At 41.0% G+C, this 21520-nt stretch overlaps 1 protein-coding gene across 3 annotated transcripts in view; it reads left to right on the forward strand.

Moving 5' to 3' along the window:
- The window catches only part of gpc1b (glypican 1b), a 57791-nt gene extending 36926 nt beyond the window's left edge, over positions 1-20865 (forward strand). For all 3 annotated transcript variants that reach the window (XM_026148683.1, XM_026148682.1, XM_026148684.1), the window contains 8 exons: positions 10236-10463; positions 11019-11182; positions 15811-15976; positions 16150-16280; positions 17838-17963; positions 18301-18434; positions 19608-19783; positions 20398-20865. In XM_026148683.1, the coding sequence (XP_026004468.1) occupies positions 10236-10463; positions 11019-11182; positions 15811-15976; positions 16150-16280; positions 17838-17963; positions 18301-18434; positions 19608-19783; positions 20398-20600 (1328 nt within the window). In that variant the 3' untranslated portion in view covers positions 20601-20865. The remainder of the gene's footprint in view (positions 1-10235; positions 10464-11018; positions 11183-15810; positions 15977-16149; positions 16281-17837; positions 17964-18300; positions 18435-19607; positions 19784-20397) is intronic.
- Positions 20866-21520: the final 655 nt, after the last annotated feature.

A 21520-nucleotide genomic window follows, 5' to 3' on the forward strand; every position in this document is an offset into this window, starting at 1 on the left:
AAGAAAAGATTTGAATGTCCTTCAAAAAGTCTGGAGAACTAGTCCTGAAGACTACTTAAAGACATTATAAGAACTTGTGCCCAAGAGAGTTCAAACCGAGTTGGAGAACAAAGGTGATTAACCCAATATATTGACTTTCAAATGCATTAAATTCATACAGTCTCTGTATTTCCATTTATATTTGCACATTTCGATAACTCACTGCACCTAGAGGTTTGGAAAGTACTATATAAGATTATTATTATAGTCTCAATCACTAAATCTGCTCTACACCTTGAAAAATGATACAATAAGATCATAATAATATAAAATGTATGAGATTTTAAGTACAATGTTATAAGTCTGAGGGATGGGAAGAGAGAGAGATTAAATGAGTGCATTGGTACACCAAGGCAATTATTTGTGTGTAATGACTTGCTCCAGTTAATAGAAGGGTGTCTCTGTGCTCCACTTCTTCCCCTTGGCCAGACTGTGACAATGGATCTGTCAGCCGAGGCTCTGAGCTTGGCTAGTTAGCCTGACCTTTTCAGATCACAGTGATTAGTGGCTGAGAGACTTTTGTTTACTCTTTTTCTATTGCTCTGTGTCCTTCGTTCTCATGGACCCTCCTTTTCGCTCACGGCGCCGTTGCTGTGAGCCACCCCGCTCCGAAGCAAAAGTACACAAGCACACAGAAAGCAATCCAAGACCTACAAAATTCTCTCCATTTTAGCTCGTCATCCTACAGTTCTTGAACTTTCCCATTCTTCGGGGAGACACTTCATTTAGCACAGCAGAGCCAGTAAACAACACAGTCCACAGACGCACACATTTAAGCAGCACTCAGCTACAGTCTCTAAACATTGTAATGATTTGCATCCAAAAAATTCTAAGATAAACACACACAGACGCACACATCCCGAACATGGTTGGTTGTGTTCTGTCACAATGAGGTCATTTTTGGAGCTTGTTTTGTGTTTGTGTATGCTTGCCAGACATGCTGTTATAAATGTTTGATAGCTGCTGTTGCTTGAGACAGTAAATTAATTAGACTGCTCTGTTTTGTTGATCACAAATGTAAAAACATTTGTACAGCCTCTGTTCCCCACCCACCGGACTCCTTTCAGTTTTGTTTTTCTCTGCCTGTTTTTCGTGTTCCCTTATCTTACCCCAGTGAGCATCATATGGCGATGCAGAGCTGACAGAGGGAGAAGTATATGTGTGTTGGGACCTCGAGGCCTGAAAACCATCTGCTAAAGGCCGTCTTCTCAAAGAGAGCTGAACGATAGACTGGGGTTAATTGGACCATAATGTGTCACACTTGCAACCACATGACCAGCAGTTTGGCAGGATAAAACAATTTTTTCCTAAAGACATCCTGTTGTTAGCCTTTGCTGTTGTGAAGTGGAAAATAAGACACGTTACTTCTATGTCAGACTACGGTTAAACCGCTACTGTTACATTTTCTTTTGCATTGGAGTGTTTTAAAAGTGGGGTGTCTGGATCAAGAGTCCTAAACATGAAGTATTTTTGCAAAGTTAAGGGAGATATGGTCAAACAGATGAGGAGAAGTAGATTTTAGCCATATTTGTTCAGTGACTTGACACGGTACCATGCTTCCAGTCTCTCCACATCTGGCTCTGTTTAGCAGGGTGTGGGCTAGCTTGCACCATGTGGCTAAATGTAGGGTGTTACTCTTCCAGCCCAGAGAAGTTAGGCCTTTTTAGATTCAGGAACTCTGGAAGAAGCACCAACCAAGCCGCAGATTAGAGGACTGCCATATTCACATCAGCTGACTCTGGGTTTGAGAGACTGTACACTGCATATATGCAACTATATGTTTAGATGTGTATGTTTGCAGGTTTGTGATTTATTCTGTGTCACTATGATTGGCTGTAAGGGATTTTTTTATGTAGCATTAAATGAGTAACCAGTGTTGGGAGAAACAAAAAATTAAAGTCAAACAAATACTTGTCAGTGAGAATAGAAATGAGGGCAGAAATGAAGCAACTTGAGGGATAAAAGAGAGAGAAGGAATGCAAAGGCAGAGTGTGTGTGTTGGGGGGGGGGGGGGGGGGGGGGCACCAGAAAGAGACAGCAAGATGGGATTACATATGAAAGTGAGAGGGAGAAGGTCAAGAAGAACAAAGAGAGTGATGGCACCAAAGGGAGCTGTGTGTTAGATGGCAGCCAGGTGTGTTTAACAGATGGAAACCTTAAACCTGGCAGGCACTGTTTGGCCTAATAGTGTCATCAGTGACATCTGGATAATTGTGTGCACACACTGTGCATGTGTGTGTGTGTTGTGTTATTGGCTGTATATCTCAAACATACAGCTTAATGCAGGAGTGTACTTTTACTGTATACGAAACTTGTTGGTACAGTGTGAGACACACCCTGCCCCTACAACATTCTCTATACAATTACAAAACCCCTGTCATGATCCTGCTGCTTTGCAGACTAGAGCTACTCTAAGACTTGGCTTGTCTGGACCGTGACCTAAGGAGTGTTTCTTTTTTCTTTCTTGCCAAAACTAATAGAACTCCCATAGATCCTTCTATTTAATTTTCACGGTCATCTGATGAATTGTTATCTTATACCACTGTCATATGAGTTGATAGCTTAAGCATGTCTTTAAAGTAGTAAAGGGTGTATTTTCAAACCCATGAATGTGGATAAACTGGCCACGTGTATGAGGTATATAAAAGGTGTAGAATAAAGCAGAATAAAGAATGTCGGGTTAAATGTGGTTTATAATCTCAAACACTTTGAGTGGTCAGTATGACTAAGAAAGTTCTATATAAACCCAAGTATGTGACAAACTAGGGTGCTTTTGGACCACAACCTCATTTACTTTCTTTTACTAGCTCAGGAGGTAGCAGGTCATTTACAAATCAGAAGGCTGGTGGTTTGATTCTTAGCTATTCCAGTCTGCATGCCAAATATTCCTGGGCAAGATAGATAAATGCAAGATGCTAACCTCAAGTTGCTCTCTGATGCATCCATTGGAATATGAATGTGTGTGAATGTTAGATAGAAAGGTTCAGCATAGAAAAAAGTGCTTGTGTGAATGAGTAGTAAAAAAAGGCAAGGTCTATGCAGTGCTTTGAGTGCTCAGGTAGAGTAGAAAGGTCAGACAGGCCTAGAGACCTGCTGGTGATCCCCTGGCAACGTAGGAAAAAATGTGCGTTCCACATCCAGTTGGAGAATATAAGATACAAACATGTCTGCAAAAACTCGTCATTTATTCTCTGAGCTGTGGGGAAACTTGAAAAAGTGCGACACAAAATCAAAATTGAGAACATTTGCCTTCCCATGCAAACTAGTAACAACCGGGGTAACCTGTTAGCAATGTCAAGGGGATTTTCGATGCAGCACCACATACCTCTTTGAGATCAGTTTCACATTAGCTACTACCAGCAACCTCCAGGAACCACTCACAACCTGTCAGGGACCAGTGGTTCTCCAAAGCATGTTCATTCATCTGATCACAAAATCCCTGAATTGTACACTTAAGTTGCAATGTTTTTTTATTTAGTCAGTTCACTTCCACCTTGTACTAAACCACAAAACCTTCTAATTTCCTGCTTTTAGGGTCACCTCTGATGATGTCATGAGAGACAAGGACATCTACTCCCATTGTGGTCCATAATCGGTTCATTTTATCTGCATGCAAATCATGTCAGTGGAGACCTGGAGTAGGCTGGCCTAATTATGCCAAACACATTACTCACCAGGAGCGATGACGCCTAGGAATGATAAAATTTAAAAAAAAAAGGGACAAAAGTGAGAAAGGGAGAGAGGAATGTGCGAGGAAGGATGGTCTTGAGGAATGCAGTGGAAAGTAAATTAAGGGAATAAAAGAGAACAAAATGATAATGAGGATAAGCAATGGTATGGACTTTTGGTGGAAACAACCAAGGGAGAGAGAGAAAAAAAAAAGTCTGAAAAAGAGAACCAGCTGGATAAGGAAGAAACAGCTTTGGGTAAATGGTGCATAATGCCAGCCAGGGAAAATAGGAGGGGAGACAGAGAGAAAGTGGAGTAAAGGCTTTTGCAGAGGGCCTGCTGATAAACGACGTGCATTATGTGATGTGTCGGCTTGTTTAATATAAGAGGCTTTTTAACGGCATCTAAATTCTGACTAAGGGGCTCGCAGTGTTCCTGGAGCACAATGTGTGTGATAAGTGTTGTTATTGATGGAGAGCCAGTCTGATTCATAAACAGTCTAATGGCTCCCAGACTATCATTTGTGCATTCACTGCGCCCAAGACAGCAGTTGTTTGTTTATGCATGTTTTATTTATTTATTTATTTATTATTATTGGTAGTAGTATACATAGGAGAAGGGAAGTAAAAGCACCAGAGTGCATCACTCAGGTGTGTCTTGCTGGTTATTTGGATATTTTTTAGCTAGCAGTCTATCACAGAGCCATATATCTGTTTTTCATTTAGATTCATTTAGTGGAAATTAGGCTATCGGCCAAGGGAAACACATTTTTAGTCTTTTTTCCTCTATAATTTGAAAATAATGTTATCATTTAGAAACACTGTCAGTTGGAGGTCAGGATAGAAGAAAAACCTGGAGCAACTGTATCATTGCACCAGTGTTTAATACCCCAGGAAACTATCTGAATGCTCAGCCATCAACCAACAAAAATTAAAAGCATGACCAATCAATTTATATTTTAATGTAGAGGGCATCAGCAGTAGAAACAGACACAAATATTCCAGTATTAAAATATGTGTTCAGCGATAGCAGATGTACTGAATGTCCTCTGCTTTCTCATTTTATTTTTTTTATTCTATCTCTGCCACCTGATTTCCTCCCTCCTTCTCTCTTGGCATATGCTTCATGGTTTGCTCCCCGTCTCTCTCTTCTCTGCCAAAGAACCATCAGCTAATGTGATTTTTCAGCACTTGTCAAACGGACAAACAGAATCAAGGCTGTCAAATAAGAGCGAAATATACAATTGCTGCCTTGGCAGCACCGTTTTCTTCTTTTATTACCTTTTCATTCCTTCACTGATCTGTCCGATCGGCCCCTGTCAGTACGTGGTGCTCTGCCAAAACACAGCTCATCCTTCACATCCTTGTGTTTGCTATTTACGACCATACACTAGCTATATGGGGGTGAGTGGATGAGCTGCTGTAAGTACAGTATGTACAAATTAAAGTAGATGAGAATTGGAATTCACTTCTACTTTAATTATTTTGCCATTTTGTTTCGATTATAATGTTATTCTGTTGTAAACAATTCTGGGATTGGAAGTATTTGCAGTGTTCAAGCGTGGTCACAAGGGCTTTGAAACATTTTCTGCACATGCCAGGAACTGTTACCTTCCAATTAGAGGAAACAAACGCTTAAGTTTTACTGGAGACTAGAGAGAGAGGAGGTGATAATAGGCACACTGCAAAAGAATTTGCACTTTTAAAATGAGCCTAATCATGAACCTATTTGTAATTTTGTTTTTGTTTGTTTTTATTTTGCTTTTTTCATTCAGTGATATGGTTTCCATGAGATCCAATTTTATTAGACTGTGGTAAATGTTCCCAGGCCCATTAAGCCCATCGTATGAGTGACATAATACTCAGTCAGTTAATACCCTGATGTGAGAAAACCATTTGAGATCAGTCCAAGCTCTAAGAAAGAGTGATTGGCAGCTGGGGTAACATCACTGGTACCTTTCTCTGAATCTTCTGTCAGTGACACAACTTGAGTAGTAGGGAGAGGATTAAAGCCAGACAGACGGTCACGTGAAGAGGGCACATGGAAGGTGAGGCTGTTTGTCTGGTTTAAAGGACTGTATTAAAGCATGAAAGAATACAGGGGGCTGTAGAATAACTGAGCGCAGACATACAAGGTGTTAAAGCGCGTGCGTGTGTGTGCGTGCGTGTATGTAATTTAAGGAGGTTACAAAGCATCCAAATAAGAGAAAGTAGGAATAGACTTAAAATAAGCTTCTGACATGTCAAGGTGGCCTAGATGTGAAGCTCAGAGTGATTACAAATGAAATCATTAACTTCCCACTCAGCGCAGGAAGAAAGTCATTAAGACACACATGCTTCGCTTAGCTCACGCGTGCGTGTTAGACAGTTAGAGAGATGAAAGAATGAAAGCAAGAATGTGACGGGTGTAGAGTGTCGCTTTGGTGATGTTAGCGATTTTCTTGATCTGCTGTCACATTAAAGAAAGTTATAGCTGTTAATTATGAAGAAATGCATTAAGTGTGCTTGGTGTTTGCAGCAGACACAATATTATCATGACATCAAATCGCGAAACGCCACAATCAGTAGTAAGTGTGAGCTTCATATTTGAGGTTTTTGAGCTGTAATATGGTTGTTGTTAAACTTGATGTGCACCACGTGGTGTATTTGTGGCTAGACCCACTCTGTTGGCCATGAAGTGTTATGTATTGCTCATAGTTATGTACACAGACGGTTTCCTGAGGCTGAGAAACTCCTTTTCGTGTATGTATTGACCTGTCAATCAAATTAGAGTTTGAGTTTATATACCAGGTTGGCTTTTTAGGTTCCCAGCAGATAAATGTTTATTTCTTGCCCGATAAATGTGTAAGTCTTGACAGCAACAGTTATTTTTTAAATAGATTAGGATATTTCTTCTGACTGGCTGCCTCTTGCAAATAGGGCTGCTGTGTTCTCACAGACAGAGCCGTGTGCCTGAGAAGACTGCATTAACGATATCATACACATCGTACGCCAAACACTGTCAGAAACTTGGTGTTTAAAGCGGTCTGAAGGCTGAGCTTCTGGCTTATAGGGATTACTTGTAAATTTGCTGACCTCATTATTTGAATCTTTCTCCATTTTTAACATGAGCATTCGCCATATATGTATAGCTTTACTGTAAACACATGTAATAGCATGCAGCTGTTTCTGATGTTATTCGTCCCGTCTGTCCCCTCCACACCCGGTGTGCTGGGATATAGGCAATTAAGCATCCTTTCCCATCAATCTTTCCCCCAGAGAGCAGACACCGGGGGAGAAAGTGTAGAGGTTAAGCTTTGAGGGATGGCGGAGGATTGTGGGTGAGCGTAAAAGAAAGGGCGTATATAGAGAGGGAAGTCATATGACTCCCTATGTCATGGAGATGCAAACCGATGAAGAATGAGAAAGGTCATTTTCACACACAATAGCCCAAGCGAGCGAGCGTCCACACACACATGCACAGAGGGTTTGTGTCATACTAATGATGGCTATTACTCACTTGAGTTAAAGGGCAGAGGAGAACTGTACAACACTGTACCATTTACCGAGATCTGCCCTCCACATGTGAGCACTTAAAACATGCCCCAAGCAAAAAACTGTAAACAGAAATGCAGATTGTGCATTGAATGGCGAAAACAACTTCTCCTCAGCAGCTGAACAACATCCTTTGCTATTCTGCTGAAAGCCATTTCATTTAGCCAGACTTATTTACAGTGTGGCTGACAGTACACAGCAGGAATAATTTCTAATAGAGATTAAAAGTAAATCTGCACCTGTCAGAGCAGCTTCCCTTCTGTCTGTCTGACTGCTGCTGTGTACTCTGGATTGTGTGTGTGTGTGTGTGTGTGTGTGTGTGTGTGTGTGTGTGTGTGTGTGTGTGTGTGTGTGTGTGTGTGTGTGTGTGTGTGTGTGTGTTCGTGCGGGGGCTGTGATCCTTCACTGTGTACATATGAATGCGCTGTCACTTGGAAGTTGCTTTCTCTGTGTGCTGATTCGATTTATATATATAAGAATGTGAGTTCTCCTATCATGCATGTAGCTCTGCTGGTATGTGGAGTCTGGTCCAGTGCTGTGTTTGCAGATAGTTTGAGTGACAGGAGGCTGGGGAACTGGGGAGCGATGTGTCATGCAGCTGCTGTGTAATAAATACTGGATATACAGCTGCTACATTTCAGAAGCATTTATCTCGCCAAGCATTACAATATAAGAAGTGATTTGCATCACAAAGATGGCATTCGATGTGTTGACATTTTCTCTGTGCTATGAAGTCTGTAGTTATAATTAGAAGCTCGCTAGCAATGTCTTCTGTAACTTGCTGAAGCAGTTTGCACCAACCTTTTCAGCCTTTAATCATCACAGTGTTTTACTCAACCCCCCATTTATCTAAAGTATTATATATTACAAAGTTTAACCTGGTCTACCATTGTTGTCATCAGGGAGTAAGCCCTCAAATTAGATAATTACTTGACTTGCTTGCTTTCTGCCAGTTTTAAGAAATCATCATCAGGGTTTGAGCATGAAGCATACTATAAACAATCTGACCTGCCATTATTCTGGGTTTGAAGCAAGGGGCAACTTCTGGAGCTTAAAAAAGAGGCCAAGGCAGATGTGGCGAAAACTGTAGTGCCTCTGGGACTAGCTGATGAGTTAGCATTAGATCCTTACATCCACGTAAGGTAATTTCTGGCTTGGAAAAAAAATGGCAGAGACTAAAAACACTAATGTTGAAGCTTCAAAACGTGCAGTCCAAAACCACATTTTACACTGTCTTTCATTTCCAGGAGGCAATTAAATGTGGCAGAGAACAAGAATGTGATAATGGTCTCTATTGCGTCAGGGAATGGCGTTTTAGAAACCAAAACAAAGTAGAAAATCAGCTTGATTTAAACAGAAAAATATCCCAGCACGTTCCCAAGATTAAACCACCACCCAAAATAGGAAAATCAAAACTGGAAAAGTATAAGCCTCAGAGTGTTTGCGAGAAGAATGAAAGACAAAAAAAGGGTTTAAAAATGAGCAAATCTCTCACACTTTTATTTCTTTTACCAGAAAGCAGCAAAGACCAGCAGCTATGGAGCAAAGTCAGCTAGGGTTTATTAATGACTGGGAAGGCAGAACAGAGATACAGTATCCAACAAGGCCAGAGCTTGGATAATGCTACACAGATGGGTCAGGATGGACTTAGCATATTAACATGTTATGTAACACCAAGTGCTGTGATTGTCTTACTGTGCCCCGATTGGCTCTGCTCATGTGGGTGTTATAGCTTTGCTACCGTATCACTCGGAACGGTTTTTCCTACAAGGCAGGGTGTGTTTGTATTTTCTTTAAATATGCAAGACAGTGTGGGAGATGGATGTTTGTGAGTGCTGTGATGTTGCTTTTTTTGTTTTGTTTTTTAAATAACTGCATCAGGGGACTAAGCTAACCCCAGGAAAGGGGTCCCATGTGGGGGCTGCAGCATCCCCCTTTTTTGCAGTGCCTCTCGACTGTGGGTGGTTGTTGCCAAAGATAAGACACCTATAATGCAAAATAAATACTGCTGCAGACTACAGTCTCCATCTCCCTAGCACACAGACACTTACCATATCCACAAGGATGTACACACACTCAAATTCACTAAGGTGCCAACCCTATTTGTAACTAAAGTCAACAAAGAAATGCAAATGTTGGCTGGAATGGATGGATGGTTAAGGCACACTGTTGTCGTGTTGAACTTTCTGTTGTCATAATCTTGCAGAAACAGGGCTGAATTTCTGAGTTCATACATAAAATGGATGTAAACTTGTTTATGCCACTGGCCACAGAAAATGTGGGATTTATGAAAGCAAACTGAAAATGTGCACACCTCTCAACACAAGCCCAAGGATAGCAATGAGCTACCCGTTACACCTGTCTCATCTGATACTCTTGTTTACTCCTGTATATTGCTATCTAAAAGCTTTACGTTAAATCAATCTTAAGCTTAACATTATGTACGTCTATACTACTATGAGTTTTTGCAATGTTTTAGTCTGTAATTATTGGTGAAGCTGTATTAGATTGTATTGTGAAACAATACAACATTAGTGTTGGATATGAATTTGTATGATTTTCTCCAAGTGTGACATCCTGCCTAGTTGACTCTTTCTGTTTATCTGCTTGTGCGCTTGAATGTGTGCATGTGCCCATTAACCATATCTGTAAATCCTCACTTGGAGCAGTATATAACCAAACCCCCAAGCACTGTCAGTTCCCTGACATGCCCTAGAGAGGCATTCTCGCATACTTTAACTTAAGGTTCATTGACAGTGTGAGGCTGTTGGCATGCAGCACAAAGCATTTAAAAAATAAGTGGAATTTTGTGTTGGAATAAGTGACTTTTTTTGCAAAAGAGTACTGTATTGACGCATCTTGTATTGATGGCTCTGACTTATTTTGAAACGGTAACATTAAGGTCTACATGGAGCAGCACATTGCAAAGTAATAAAACACGAGAATACAAATATTTCACATTATAACAGCTGTTTAAATTTTTGTTGTTTTCAGGTCACTTTCTAGATTTGCTGAACCGCTCTGAATTGAACCTACAAGAGACTTTCACTTCAACTTGGGGCTCTCTATACAACAAGAATTCGGATGTTTTCTCCGAGTTATACACAGAATTGAAGAAGTACTACCGAGGAGCCAACATCAACCTGGAAGAAACACTTAATGACTTCTGGATCAGGCTCCTGGAGAAGCTCTTTTTCCAGGCAAACGGGCAATATGTCATAGGTACATTTAGTTCACTTGTTGGACGCACATAACAGCTAAAAGCTTTTCGCTGGCTCTCTGCTACAGTAAAAAAACAAAAAAAATAACTTATTTTATTTGGCTTGGGATTATTTCATGTTCTGTTAACCATATTGGAAACTGGTCGATGCATGGTTTATTACAGTAATACCATGAACCTGGCACACTGCAGCAGCTAGCAGCTCTAGTTTCTTGAGAATTTGCTTTCAACTGTGATTACCCACATCTTTTGTTCACCTGATGACCTGCTTGCTGTCAGAGCTGTTGAATCAAGAAATCACTTAAGTACAACGTGTCTAACAAAGTGAAGCAGGCTAAAATATATCAAAAGCAACACATGTAACACATCAGGTCTAAAGAAACTGCTAAAAGGTCCGATGCACGTGTAAGATTTTTTTTGAGTAAAAAATAAAATAAATGATTTATTATTTACTTTTAAATCATTTTAGCTTCAGCCTTCAGGGGTTAACCCAAAACCTTGAGAAGTGGTGAGATTTTCTACTTGAAGATTTCGTTTGATGTGTTTGCTGATTACAGGTGAGGACTACCTGGAGTGTGTGTCTAAGCAGATAGACACACTGCGGCCTTTTGGAGACACACCCCGTCAAATGAAGATGAAAGTCACGCGCACGCTTGTGGCTGCACGTTCGTTTGTTCAGGGCCTGGTGACTGCGGGCGAAGCCGTACGCAGAGTATCCCAGGTAAAACTATTTCTTCTCATCTTGCATGATCCTTTAGACTGAGCAGCAGCTCTGTTTTCCTGCCCTCACCTCTGCAGTTCCAGGCCCAATGCATAATTTAAACAGCGAAATCTAGTTTTGTACATAATAACGGGCATCTTAATAAAAATGTACCGACAGCTCTGGTGGAGCTCAGGATTCATCCAGAGAAGCTGAGCTGTCAGCTGTGTGGAAGAACTCGGGGCATCTTCTTTGTCAGAGGCCTGGCTGATATAATTAATGAAGTTAAAACCGCTGCCCCTTGTGTGGAAACATGAACATCACGACAGATTTTCAGAAGCATTTATTATTTCTGTGCGGTACAGCGCTGTAGGTATTGATGTAAGGCAAAAAAAATGCTGCTGGCAACAAACAAACATCAGCAGCTCTACTAATGTTTCTGCAAAATAACGAGTAGCATTCAGTGACACCCGAACAACATTACTGCGAGATCCAGAAATTAATCGAGCATATTTCAGATCTGCCTGAGTCACATTCACTGTATAATGACAGAGTTATGTAATTAAAAAAAAAAAGGGGGGGGGGGGGGGGAGTGTGTGTGTGAGTAAATAAACAGAAGAAAAATTAAAAATACTTTTCCACAGGGTTCAGTTTTGATTCTTTTCCCCTCAGATCAGCGTTCGCAGAAGCAAGACACTCTGCGAAGCATGGCCTCGGGCTCAGCTTGCCCCTGCAACTACAGTTAATTCCCTCTCCACGCTGAAAAATGTCTCCCTAGGCTGTGAGGCAGGTTAATTTCCCCCAAGAGAAATGATCCCCTCTTTGTAAAAGGCAAGAGTAAGGTTAAGATGAGAGCGAGACTGAGAAATAATTTCAGGGAGGTGGCCGGTATTGATGCCCCTGTGAAAAATATCTGCTGTCAGACAGTGGGCAAGCAGAGTGGAGAGAGATGAGGTTCAGTGAAAAATGCTTTGAGGAAACAGATCCTGTAAAAAAGTATGAATATTACAGGTATTTCTTTGATAACTTTGTGCTGTGAATGACCACGAAAGGGTAAAGGGCGAGAACTACTGTGCGACACATCTGGATGCAAAGGAAACAAATATATGTGATGCTCTTTCCTGTCACTTTAATGTATGTGATTAGTTTGTGGGCGTTGTCAGACGTACAAAGACCCGGGGTTCTTGAACTAACGTACCACATGCAGAAAAACAATTTGACCTTTTTGCAAGTAGGTGGAGGAGTAAACAACAGAATACATGTGGGGAATGTTGCAATTCCTATTCATGATCCATCAATGCTATTTTAATGAGCATCTTTTTTAGACAAACATATTCATATACAGACTGAACCCCAGCGTTGAAAGGTACTAAAAATGTGCACACACATTTCTCCCGGAGTTACTACGCCTTTTTTAAGGCATGATCCTCGACCACTTTGCCAGTGCTGAAGAGTAGTGAGTGATGAGTTCACTGAACAAGGGTGGCTCGGGGAAAACGAGTAAATAATTAGCGCAGCTTTTAACAAAATTACAGAATGTCATTTCAGCGCTAATGCCAGGGTATTGGAGCTGCTGCGTTCTGAATGAGGTCATGGAGTGCCTTCTGTCCTATTTAGAGTAGAGCACTCTGTAGTGCAAGAATAGTCACGATGGGCACACTTGGTCAGTCTGGTTTTAAAAGAGAATTTTTGGCGTGTTTTAAAAAACACGCAAGGCCAAGTTTCTTCCGAGTCAAGGCCTCTCTGATAGGATTTGACTGGACGAGGTGCAGACATCAGCCAACTGTTCAACTTCACATGTATAATTTGTGCGTTTGTCTGTGTCGCTGTCCTCCCAGCACACAGTCACAGTTGTGCTGTACTTATGCAGATTGGAACAGCACTGCGCTTGATAGGAATAAATTAAAACAGTGAGAAAAATGTGTGTGTGTGTGTGTGTGTGGGGGGGGGGGGCAGATATAGGAAAGCTTTGACAAAATCCAGCTTCCTCTCGTATCCTTATCTTCCTACTCTCTCGTTTTTTTGTGTGTGTGTGTGTGTTGTCTTTAAATTCTGCAGCTCTTCTCCTTGTAAATTGTGAATAGTAGTTTCTGTTTGTTTCCCACAACCACACCCTGCTGTGTTCTCTGTCTGTGGCTGTATCTTGTATATAAATTAATTTCAGCTTTCCCCTCCATTCCAATGAAATTCTATTAGCAGTAGATTAATGCATGTGCATTAATGAGGCAGCCTCTCTTTTTAGAAAAAAAAAATGTGCACTGAAACTTGCAAAGAGGTCAGTAACTGAAGGTGTTTACTGTAGGCTGCTGGAGGAGGTATTAAGGCAGGATAAGACAAAATTCCCTCTGTGTATGTGTGTGCCTCCAATCCTTGTAGTCCTCCACAGAAGTTTGTTTTCATAAGAAAGATGAAATGAATTCCCGATAAGCCTTAGCTGTGGTGGCAGGTGATGAAAGAGTATCCTTAAAGGATGCTGTGAATAGAGTAAAGCAGAGAGAGAGAGAGAGTGATAATTTTAGAGATGTTTTTATAAGACAGAAAAAAAGGTGTCAGCAGGAAGGTCTGTCTGGCTTTCTGGTTGAGTATTAATTCCTCCCTTGCTTCGCTTTGGGCTGCACCAGTTGTTACGTGTGTCCTTAACTTTTTTTTGCAGACTGTTTTATTCCCTCGGGTAAGGGGAGAGTAGGAAGTAGGCCACGCGAATTGCTCACTCTGGAGGCAAGGAGTCGGGATCAGCTTGTTCTGTAACACAAGGGAGGAGAGGCTGTCCATATATCCTTACTAATTACAGAGGAGAGACAAACAGAAAGAAAGACGGTGTGTCTTCATGGACATTTGCTGTGGGCAATGTACAAACAGGTATGGGAAGCATGCAGTGAGGGTGAAGCGAGGACGACTTAGAGTATGAAAGAGACATTGAGGATCCGCATGTGCGAAAAATATCAAGGAATATATGTCGAACTTTATCAAACCGAGATGGGTTTCTGCACTCCAGTAGGAATAAGATATGGGTTGTATTACTACTTATAATTTGAAAGCTTTTACTTTCCTAAAGCCAGGTGTGCCACAGTTTCCAGGCTGCCAGCCTTGGGAAGTTGTCAACATTAACCTCTAACAAGCAACACAGCAGAACTGCACATTTCACGTCTCTTGTGCAGTGCCAGTGATTCCCAGTATTGACACTGCATGGATGATGTAGGAAACACTCGATTAATCTCTTTTCAGGAGGATTTCATTAACATCTCCCAGTTTTTGTTTTTTTGTTGTTGTTTTTTAAATTCCCCTCAGTTAATCTAATAGCGTTTTAACATCTGTATCTCTCATTTTCAGTTATTCTCCCCAGTCCTCGCTGCACACTCCATTCTTCTCTTTCACCAAAAAAAGCAATTTTCTGACTCATCCCTGGTTAACAAGAACTAGAGTACGGATGGGAGGAAGGGAATAAAGGAGGGCAGGGACGAGGATCTGACTCATGTCTCAAATGACTTGAGATCAGGCCTGGGAACACGGTTATTCTTTTTCTGTGTCACTTCTTTGCTGTCCGTGTGTAACTGAGACCAATTACCAAATTCTATCGATCCCTTTTTACACACAAGTGTTAACTAATTTACAGTGCTTGTTTTATTTTTAATGTGGTTTAAGATTTTATGTAGAGTTGATAAAGTGTCAAAATAAAGTTTTGCAAGTCAAATCTTTGATTAAATTTCAATGATCTTTCTTGATATTATCATTAAAGTAGTTACTGACTACTTATAGTACTAAAATACACACCCATAAATGTTGCTCGGAAGCTGTTTTTAGGAAACAGTGCTATGGACTTCAGAAATCAGTGCTAGCATGAATAAGAACAGTTTCGTTTCCCCTGATATCAACAAGCATCTGTAGAAAAATATCTGAATTATTTTCACACATGAACCCTATTGTTGTCCTATTTTCACTGTATATTTGTTAAAAGCTGGTTTTAACTATGACTTTGCTGTTGGAACTGCAGTTTCCCGGAAAAGCATTAGGCTGGCCCAGATGTCGGCTTAGAGAAGCTTTGTATGCGTAGCTGGACTCGTTCTGTTGCTCTCTCTCTCTCTCTCTCTTTCTCACACACAGACACACACCCAACACTTCCTTAGGTTTTGTATGCATAGCTGTACTCTCTTGTGAACAGAGCTTACTGGTATTAACCCAGTTTCACTTTTCACGCACGAAGGCCTTTTCCTGGGGGAACAGCCTTGTGGGATAGAGGGAAGAGTGCAAGAGACAGGAAGGATAGAGTGAGAGACTGAAAATACTTGTATGAATGTCAGGACCTTTTCATCACATTTGAAACAAAAAGCTAATTCTTGCTAACTAGTTTCCAAGGAAACTGTGATGAACGAGATCCTGGTGCAAACTAAAAAAAAAAAGGTCATCATGGGAGGTGACCTCCTACTGCTGCCACTGTCATTGTGTAGCTAAAACAAAATGTACATTTTCACATCTTATTAAAACAGATCATTTTCCATATTCATGTCTTCTGTACAAAAGCAGTTTAACAGTTTAAATAGTCAAACGTGCAAAGTTTTGTCTCTCATGTAAGCTTAACCAAACAGTATTTGACTTGATTTTTTTCTTTTATCAAAGTGGTGCATGTTTATTTATATCTCTGTCTTACCCAGGTGCCAATGAGCCAGGAGTGCATGCGAGCCATAATGAAGATGACTTACTGTCCCCACTGCCGTGGGATGCCGTCTGCTAGACCTTGTCTGAACTACTGCACCAACGTCATGAAGGGCTGTCTGGCCAACCAGGCTGACCTCGACACAGAGTGGAGGCACCTAGCAGGTGGGGCGCACATACACTCCCTCATATGAATCCAGTTTAACCATATGCCCAGCTCAAACGTTCAACCCACACCTGATTCTAATAAAGGGGAGTCACGCTATCAACACACTGAGGCCCTACATATGAAACACTTCGCACTTTCTTCACACTAACTGTGCCTCATGGCTCTTTAGATACAATGATCCAGGTGGCTGACCGTTTAGATGACCCTGCTGGTGTGGAAAGTGTGATCCTCTCCCTTCCCAGTTACATATCAGAAGCTATGAATACCATGATGGAGAATATAGCCAGCATCAACAGCAAGGTCAGAACACACACTGGTACACGCATACAGGTCGAAACGATGTGATCAGCATTTACTGTGCACCTCAAAAAAGACATCAAACGATACTGTGAGCTGAGCCACAGTCTTAAAACCATCATCGACAACTGAAATGAACACTTAAGCTAACTTTCAGGTGGTCCTACTTGTTTCTAGTTTCTGCTAACAATGTAATTACTAATTTGGAAAACTTTTGAAAACATAGATGTGAATTGAAGCATTGTTTGCTTTTTTTATATGGGTGAAAGTCAGTGAAGAAACACTGGTAGCTGACGTTTGGCTTTTTAAAGATCCTTAGCACTTGGTAATGCCGTAAAAATAGTAGTTAGCAATCAAAAGAATCTGAAATCTCTTAAAAAAACACAAACTAATAGAAATTGGTTCCCTCCAAAAGAACATTTGGACTTGAGTTCACATGCTGGGTCACTATGTGACTTCATTGCCCTGCTTTGTATATGCAGTTAACACATTTCCTCCCACTACATTAATGCTGTTATCATGCTCCAGATATTTGATTTCAAATGAAGGCATGTGAGTCATGACAGAGCCTTCAGGCCAAGCAATTACTTAACTTTTTAATGGTGCTTGGGTAACAGTTTTATATGAGCCTTAAAAACAACTGGCAGCACTGAAAAACTGACTGATTAGTTTGGTAAAGGTGGGAAACGGCGTGGACGTTGAGAGGAAAGACAAAGCTTCCTCTGTGCTGGTTAGCTGTTTAAGAGGCTGGCTCCCTTGAGGTTAGCAGTGGACTGGCGGTCTGCCGCTGACCTGGTCCTGTATGTAATCACACACAGCTTCAGCCTCTGATCTTCATGTAATATGGCGCGCAGAGTTATAGTGTTGGATAGATTATTTCCTATCATACATAATCGACTGATGTCAAAAGCCATATGTTGTGTTACAAGCTTTCCTGACGAATTATGCCAAATGCAGATATTACACTGTGTAGCCTATATGGAAATATATGCCACTGCTCTGTAACTGAGTCAAAGCCAAACTGTTAAGCTGCTTACTCAAACCCTGAAACAAGGAGTTTATCAATTAATTTTTGATGTTGTGTGAGTCATAATAAAATTAATAGCAGCTCAAGATAGGATTTTCTTTTTAATAGTTACAGTGTGTGTGAAGGTTCAAAGTCTTGAGGCTCCTCTAAGCAGGCCAGACTGGATGACAGATTGACTGCAGTTTTTACTGTATTCCCTGAGTAGCATTTATAAAATCCAAAGCCCCTAGGGACGAGTAATACTTTCCGAGTTGTGAATCATTCTGCTAAAGTGATGCTGTCATTGACTCACGAGGTTATGCACATAAACAAAACAAGTTATTATTCTTGGTTTATTTTTACTATTTTTATTTTTTTTAATATTAGATATAGTAAATACATACCCCCCCCCCCCACACACACACACACACACACACACACACACACAAAAAAGAATAGAAACCCTCTTTTTGTTAGGACTGTTTCAGCTGTTTATTAACGGCTATGCCATTTATCTTCTCATTCAACATTTCGATTTGCCTTTTCCTCCCCAGCTTTTCCAGACATGTGGCAAACCCAAGGAAGCAGGAACCACCAGCACAGATGATGAAATCATGAAGCGAGGGACGTTTACAGTGGAGGACAGGTTGGAAGCCAGCTCTGACAAAATCGAAAAATTGGTTAGTATGTACCCAACTGAATTGGCACCTTGTTATTGCTCTCTGATGGCCTAATCTGTCCCATTCATAGTGATGTTTTTTAAAGGAAGAGTCATTGGTCATCAAGGCCAATTGAACCACTTTTGCTGTTCAATTTCACCTACGCACAGATAACTATGAAGTGATTAGACGGGAATGAATGCTTGGAAGGATAAATGTGTCAGATGACTGAACACTGCAGTTGGTTATTGAGGGACCCAGAGTGTTTCTTATTGTTGGTGTGTGACAGCATACTGTGACTTTGGGGGGGGGGAAAGTATAAATGCTCATGAATGTGCTCTCAACAACTTTGCCTCAGGTGTCTGATGTAAGAATAATACTGGGGGACAATAGGCCATACTGGACTTCTCTCCCAAATCTCATCTGCAGTGACAGAGTGGCCACTGGATTAGGGTCCGAAGACAAGTGTTGGAATGGCAACAACCGTGCCAGGTAGGGAATATGAACCCATGAAGAAATTATTACTTCAACACAGAATTCCAATGTTGTGAAAAAGTTTTCCTTATTCTTTCCTGATTTCTTGTTCTTGTTTTTTTTTGCATATTTTTACACTTACATGTTTCAGATGATCAAACAAATTTTAATACTGAATAAAATTAAAAATGCTATCCAAAACTACCATTACCACATTCCCTGGAAAACTGAGTTCAATTTCACTAACCACTGTCAGACCTGCTGAATCAAGAAATTACTTATACAGAATCTGTCTGACAAAGTGAAGCAGGCTTAAAGGTCTAAACAATGATTCATCCAGGAGGTCACAGGAGAACAGCATCTAAAGACCTGCAGACCTCACTTGCCTCAGTTAAGGTCAGAGTTCATGATTCAGCAATAAAAAAAGAGCCTGGGCGGAAATGGCAGCCATGGGAGATTCCTAAGGAGAAAACCACTGTTTACCAAAAAGAACAGAAATTCTTGTCTCACATTTACCAAAAAAGATCTTGATTTGCTGCTTCAGGACCTGGATGACGTGCCATAACTGATGGAACCATGAATTCTGCTCTCTACCAGAAAGTCCTGATGGAGAATGTTTGGCCATCAGTTCATACCCTGAAGCTCAAAGAGAATCTGATTATGATGCTTTGGCGTGACCTTAAACAGGCCATTCATTCTCAAAAACCCTCCAATGTGGCTCAATTGAGATCATTTTGCAAAGGAGAGGGGGCCAAAATTTCCCCAAAGCTTCTTTCCCTTTTTTGAACAAAATCATCAGTTAAAAACTGCATTTTTATTTTCTTGGGTTATCTCTGTCTAATATTGAAAATTCTTTGATAATCTGAAACATGTAAGTGTGACAAAGATCCAAAAACACTAAGAAATCAGGGAGGGGGGTGAATACTTTCCATGGTGCTATATGCACAGTGTTGTTGTATGCCAGTCGCTCTGTGGTCCTGTTGCATTAGCTTAAAGTATGGCTTTCTTCTTGTTTTGAAACATTTTGTCACAAGAGCTAATTGCGTTACACTCATCTTGAGTCTGCTAAGCTAATGACGACATCTTTAAGGAAAGCGACTCTCCAGAATCCTGGAAAATCCAGAAAACGAATTGCTTGATTGTGCACACTTCCACCTGGTGCTGAGCACGCTGGCTGTTAACTGTTCACAGGTACCTTCCTGAGTTAATGAATGACGGCTTAGCCAGTCAGATCAACAACCCTGAAGTGGAAATTGACATCACCAAACCAGACATGACAATACGCCAACAAATAATGCAGCTGAAGATTATGACTCACCGCCTGAAGAATGCTCTAAATGGCCAGGATGTGGAATTTCAGGACACCAGTGAGTAATCTTTATCATCTCAGCCCACAAGAAACCTCAAATCAGATGACCTACTCATGATTACATTATTGTAACTTCTCTCAAATTAAAGAATAAAAAATAAAGAAACAGACACACCTCACCTGCAACTCACCCTGTCTGTTCTGCCTTCTACTCCTACTATGCTTCCTGTGTAGATTTTTTAACTCTTTTATGCTACTCACTTGGTTTAGACTGAAAATACCCATGATTGCATAAAATATCCTGTTACAACTTACATTTCCTGTACATGAGCTGCAGGTGTCTTGTGTCTTGTTTTCCCTACAACAACTACACTATGCTGAAAGCTTTTTTAGGGCATCTTTGTCCATTGACGATTAATCAAAAACAACTAAACCTGTGAAAATCAGGAATGCCTTTTTTGATTATCTGATTTCATTTTTCATACCACGTAATTTAAGTAACTCATGACAATGTTGACTCATAGCCGTATTCTCTTTGCCCCTGAACAGTCAATGCCAAATTTTTACTGGCAGTTAAACAAACACTTTATGTGCACTGTATGGTTAATAGGGTTAGTGACAGCTTTATTCCTGTTGGAAGAGTGAGCTCATGTCCGTACCCTGTGTCTATAGGTGATGACGCCAGCGGCTCAGGAAGCGGGTGTGCGGATGACATGTGTTCCCGGGATACACGCCTTGTTCTCCCCATCACTGACCGACCTGTGGCCATTCCCTACCCTCCAGAAAACGAGAGGGTGAAAGGCTCAGCCATGCAGAACCTTCCCTCCATCAGCATTTACCTGCTTACACTGCTCATTTTGCTGCTCCGGCGATAATTGACGAGGTGGAATCTGCCAACTGGGACTGAGACTGGGGCACCGGGGGTTGGGGAGAGTTGAAAAGGGGAGGGAGGAGAAGTTGGGGGTTAGTTAGCTTGCCAAAACTAAAGAAATCTAAAGAAACAACAACAATAAATCACATGGATGGACTTCCTTTTGGTGTTGGATTGGAGCAAAATGGAAATATGAGTACTCATAAACGTTTTTGGTTTTTTTGTTCTGCTCTCATCTTTTATTCTTCCTATACTATGACACCTTTAGAGCTGGTCTTTTTTTTTTTTTTTTTTTTGCATCTTCTAATGTTTTGTTTTTGGTGTTTGGTTTTCTCTGAGGTTATATCTGCTCCTAAAGCGTGTGCGAGACTGTATTGCTAACAGTATGTTGGTGTTGACACCATAGGGAGAGGGAGAGTCGAGCTTTTTGCAGTGGCACCCAGATACTACGTGTCGGTATTCCACTTGTGACCGTGGGAATTGTTTATTTATGATTATATTTGTCCCAAAATGATTTAATCACATTTAGATATTTATAGGAAAAAGAAAAAAATATCTGCTGACTTTAAAAGGAGAATTATCTGGACAGCATGACCCATCAAACCTCTTAATGCATTAAGCCTCACAGTATCATTACTTGTATGCACTCGCTCACACAGTGAGGTTGAGAGCACTTAGCGTCAGCACTTTTGCCATTTCATCATGTAATCTGTAATAATAGCCGTGATCACAGTCACACTGGCACGATCGCCCGGTGTAGGAGTAACACGGTCTGTCCTCTACTCCATCCATCCACTTATTCCTACACTCCCCATCCCACCCTCCTCCCCCGGCCCCACCGAGATTGTCTCCCTCCCTCCCTCTCTCCAGAACCTGCTGGCAGTGTAGCATCAACTCAACATTCTGGTTTAAGCAAAGCACGTG

The sequence above is a fragment of the Astatotilapia calliptera genome, chromosome 18 (genome assembly GCF_900246225.1).
Source record: "Astatotilapia calliptera chromosome 18, fAstCal1.2, whole genome shotgun sequence".
Classification (NCBI taxonomy): Eukaryota; Metazoa; Chordata; class Actinopteri; order Cichliformes; family Cichlidae; genus Astatotilapia; species Astatotilapia calliptera.